Source organism: Rhinopithecus roxellana, chromosome 7 (genome assembly GCF_007565055.1).
Source record: "Rhinopithecus roxellana isolate Shanxi Qingling chromosome 7, ASM756505v1, whole genome shotgun sequence".
Taxonomy (NCBI): Eukaryota; Metazoa; Chordata; class Mammalia; order Primates; family Cercopithecidae; genus Rhinopithecus; species Rhinopithecus roxellana.
The window spans coordinates 135949408-135954003 of NC_044555.1; the positions used below are offsets into that span (position 1 = coordinate 135949408).

At 45.9% G+C, this 4596-nt stretch overlaps 1 protein-coding gene across 1 annotated transcript; it reads left to right on the plus strand.

Annotated features, from left to right (window-relative positions):
- Positions 1-481: 481 nt before the first annotated feature.
- On the plus strand, positions 482-1456 carry LOC115898795 (melanoma-associated antigen 9). The gene has a single exon (XM_030934834.1). It carries the CDS (start codon positions 482-484, stop codon positions 1454-1456), a length of 975 nt encoding a protein of 324 aa, XP_030790694.1.
- Positions 1457-4596: the final 3140 nt, after the last annotated feature.

Genomic DNA, 4596 nt, shown 5'->3' on the forward strand with positions numbered 1-4596 from the left:
AAGGGCCCCTCGATTCCTCTTCCAGGAGTTCCAGGAAGCAGGCAGGCCTTGGTCTGAGACAGTGTCCTCAGATCACAGAGCAGAAGAGGCCAAGGCAGTGTCAGCAGTGAAGGTGAAGTGTTCGCCCTGAATGTGCACCAAGGGCCCCACCTGCCCCAGCACACATGTGAACCCAGAGCACCTGACCCCATCCATCCTACTGTCACTCATAGAGCCTTGATCTCTGCAGGCCAGCCGCACGCTGAGTAACCCTCTCACTTCCTCCTTCAGGTTCTCAGAGGACAGGCTGACCAGGAGGACAGGAGCCCCAAGAGGCCCCAGAGCAGCACTGAAGAAGACCTGTAAGTCAGCCTTTGTTAGAACCTCCAAGGTTTGGTTCTCAGCTGAAGTCTCTCACACACTCCCTCTCTCCCCAGGCCTGTGGGTCTCCATCACCCAGCTCCTGCCCACGCTCCCGACTGCTGCCCTGACCAGAGTCATCATGTCTTTTGAGCAGAGGAGTCCGCACTGCAAGCCTGATGAAGACCCTGAAGCCCAAAGAGAGGACTTGGGCCTGATGGGTGCACAGGATCCCACAGGCGAGGAGCAGGAGGCTACCTCCTCCTCTGATGAGGAGGAGGAGGCTACCTCCTCCTCTGATGAGGAGGAGGAGGTGTCCGCTGCTGGGTCATCAAGTCCTCCCCAGAGTCCTCAGGGAGGCTCTTCCTCCTCCACTTCCGTCTACTACACTTTATGGAGCCAATTCGATGAGAGCTCCAGCAGTCAAGAAGAGGAAGGGCCAAGCACCTCGGTCGACCTAGCTCACCTGGAGTTCATGTTCCAAGAAGTACTGAAATTGAAGGTGGCTGAGTTGGTTCGTTTCCTGCTCCACAAATATCGCGTCAAGGAGCCTGTCACAAAGGCAGAAATGCTGGAGAGTGTCATCAAAAATTACAAGCACTACTTTCCTGTAATCTTCGGCAAAGCCTCCGAGTTCATGCAGCTGATCTTTGGCACTGAGGTGAAGGAGGTGGACCCCGCCGGCCCCTCCTACATCCTTGTCACTGCTCTTGGCCTCTCATGCGATAGCATGCTGGGTAATGATCATAGCATGCCCAAGGCTGCCCTCCTGATCATTATCCTGGGTGTGATCTTAACCAAAGACAACTGCGCCCCCGAAGAGGTTATCTGGGAAGCGTTGAGTGTGATGGGGGTGTATGTTGGGATGGAGCACGTTTTCTATGGGGAGCCCAGGAAGCTGCTCACCCAAGATTGGGTGCAGGAAAACTACCTGGAGTACCGGCAGGTGCCCGGCAGTGATCCTGCGCACTATGAGTTCCTGTGGGGTTCAAAGGCCCACGCTGAAACCAGCTATGAGAAGGTCGTAAATTATTTGGGCATGGTCAATGCAAGAGAGCCCATTTGCTACCCATCCCTTTATGAAGAGGCTTTCGGAGGGGAACAAGAGGGAGTCTGAGCACCAGCTGCAGCCAGGGCCAATGTTTGTGGGGTCAGGGCCCCATCCGGCAGCTGCCCTGCCCCATGCGACATGAGGCCCATTCTTCACTCTGTGTTTGAAGAGAGCAATCAGCGTTCTCAGTGGCAGTGGGTGGAAGTGAACACACTGTATGTTTTCTCTGGGTTCCTTGTCTGTTCGGTTATTTGGAGATTTATCTTTGCTCCCTTTTGGAATTGTTCAAATGTTCTTTTAATGGTCAGTTTAATGAACTTCACCATCGAGGTTAATGAATGACAGTAGTCACACTTATTGCTGTTTATGTTATTTAAGAGTAAGATTCTTACTTTGGATTCACATGGGGAAATCCCTGTTATTTTGTGAATTGGGGCAAGATAACATAGCAGAGGAATTAATAATTTTTTTAGAAACTTGAACTTAGCAGCAAAATAGAGCTCATAATGAAATGAAAATGTAGTTAATTCTTGCCTTATACCGCTTTCTCTCCCCTGTAAAATTAAAATATATACATGTATACCTGGATTTGCTTGGCTTCCTTGAGAATGTAAGAGAAATGAAAATTGGAAGAATAATTTTTCCTGTTCACTGGCTCATTTTTTCTTCAAACATGCACTGAGCATCTGTTACTCGGAACACCCTGGATTAGTAGTAGAGAGGCTAGGTAAGCCAGACCCACCCCTTCCCCATAGGGTGGTGAAGTCTAGGAGCCACAATCCTAAAATTAAGGTGGTGCCATGTCCTCTAAGAACTAGAGGAAAATAAAACGTGGGTGAGGGTTTGGGGCTCTAGGTGACAGCAGTCGAGTGTATATGCCCTGAGCCAGGGTCTTTCGGGCTTTGGGAAACTGCAATTCCTTCTGGGGGAGGTAATTCTATTGAAGCTGGATGGTGCCAGAGCCAGATTCTCAGAGGATGAGAGAAAGGCCTGGAATGGAGAACTGCTCAGCAGTTCCTTTTGGATAGTGGATGAACAGAGGAGAGTCTCCACCTGGGACAGGAATAGAAGGAAATTGTCCAGCGCTCTCCTCTCGGTGTGGTTGAACACAGTGCAGGGGCTAGGTGATGGATACCTAACATCTGCAAGGGTTTCCCGCAAGATGAGGGTGAATCTCCCAGGAAGGGAAGCCCAGAAGTCACTGGCCAGGTGCTTTTCTGCCTGTCTGGGAGAGCCAGAGTTGATCATATTTAAAAGGCATTCTAATCAAGTTATCTCAGGTGGGATTTGACCAATTGTAAGCAAAGGTTAGATTTTGAGTGTTAACAAAATAAGTGAAAACAGTGTCTTGAATCAAAAAGCAGGTGGCAGAGAGGAAAGGAGTTGATTCTCGATTCAAATTCTGGGAGCTTTGAGCTGCATTCAGCTGTGCAAGACTCCAGCACACCCAAATTTTGAAGTACATTCGGTAAGAGGAAATACTTAACTTTATTGATGAAACTTCCTGTTTGGGCTGATTATCCCATGTCCTGTTGAGCTGTATATTCTCTGGTAATTCTTGGAGAACAACAACATTTACAAAATCCCAGAGTTCTAGAGTCTAGGGTCAAAAGGTATTACATACTCGGGTGGCTGAGGCAGGAGAATCCCTTGAACCCAGGAGGCAGAGGCTGTAGTAAGATGAGATCTCACTACTGTACTCCAGCCTGGGCAACAGAGCTAGACTCTGTCTTAAGAAAAAAAAAAAAAAAAAAAGTTTATTTTATGACTCAAGAGATAATCTAGCTTGGCGAGTCTTCCATGTGTGCTTGAAAAAAGACATATTCGGATGTTGGTGGTGCTGTGATATTTGCATCCATAGTATTTCTGAGTCATCCTGAATAATGGCTGAGAACTGGGTGATGATCTCCCACTAGTTCATTTCTCCAGTCCTTGGTAACTATGAAGATTTCTGCGTGAGCACCTTAGGTTGGGCCCAGGAATTCCTGCTCAATTTAATGTGTTCTCTTGCTTACACTTGCTACTCTCAGTGGTTTTTCCCAAGTTCACTGGGTCCCTGGGGACTTCCTCTGATCTTCTAGCTAGAAGGTAAGTCTTTGGTGTCCTCACATTGCTGTGCATTTCCCTTTCAGGAGTCAGGCTAGGCGGCCAAGTGTTGGGAGGATGACAGAGAAACATAATACGGATTTCTCTCACACTTGTTTTTCCTCCAGCTTCTCTCGAGACTTTTTTTCTCTTTGATTTTCTGCAGTTTGAATATGATATACATAGATGTATACTTCTTAGTATTTATCCTGTTTCCTGTTCCATGAGCTTCCTGAATCTGCAGTTTCATGTCTGTCATTAATTGGGGGAATTCTCAGCCATTACCACTTCAAATATTTCCTTCGTTTCTTTCTCATCTTCTGGGCATGGTATTTCAGTTATGCACAATGGTGACTTTTGTAACTGTCTCAGACTTCTTGAACATTCTGTTCTGTTTTTTCCTTCCTTTTTTCTCTTTGCGTTTCAGGTTTGGCTTTTCGATTGACATTTCTTCAGGCTTGGTGCTTGTTACCTCAGCCACATCCTGCCTGTTGATGACTTAATCAAAGATATCCTTCATTTCTGTTACAGTGGGGGTTGTTTTATTTTTCCTAATAAATTATTTTTATCATGATACAACACATATCACATAAACCCTCCTAACCATGGCAAGTGCACAGTTCAGGGGTCTTAATACATTCATACCCTTATTCAACCATCACCATGTCTCATCTGAAGAACTCTTTTCCTCTGACAAAAATGAAACACTATACCCGTTAAAAATAACTCCCCATTTTTCCTCCCTCTCATCTGGTAACTAGCTTTCTATTTCCTGTCTCTATGAACTTGACCACTCTATGTACTGTGTGTAAATGATATCCTACGGTATTGTCTTTTCATGCCTGACTTATTTCACTTAGCATAATGTCCTCAGGTTCAGTCACGCTGTACCTTATGCCAGAATTTCCTTCCTTTTGAATGCTGAATAATTTCCCATTGCATGTATATTGCATTTTCCAAATCCAATTATGTGTCAAGGGACACTTAGGCTGCTTTCACAGTTTAGCTATGGTGAACATTGCTGCTATATATATATATATATATGGATCTACAACCATCTGTTTGAGACTCTGCTTTTAATTATTCTGGGTATACACTTAGAAGGGGAATTGCTAGATAAT

Coding starts and splice junctions, on each gene's coding strand:
- LOC115898795 (XM_030934834.1), top strand. CDS start 482: ATGTCTTTTGAGCAGAGGAGTCCGCACTGCAAGCCTGATGAAGACCCT.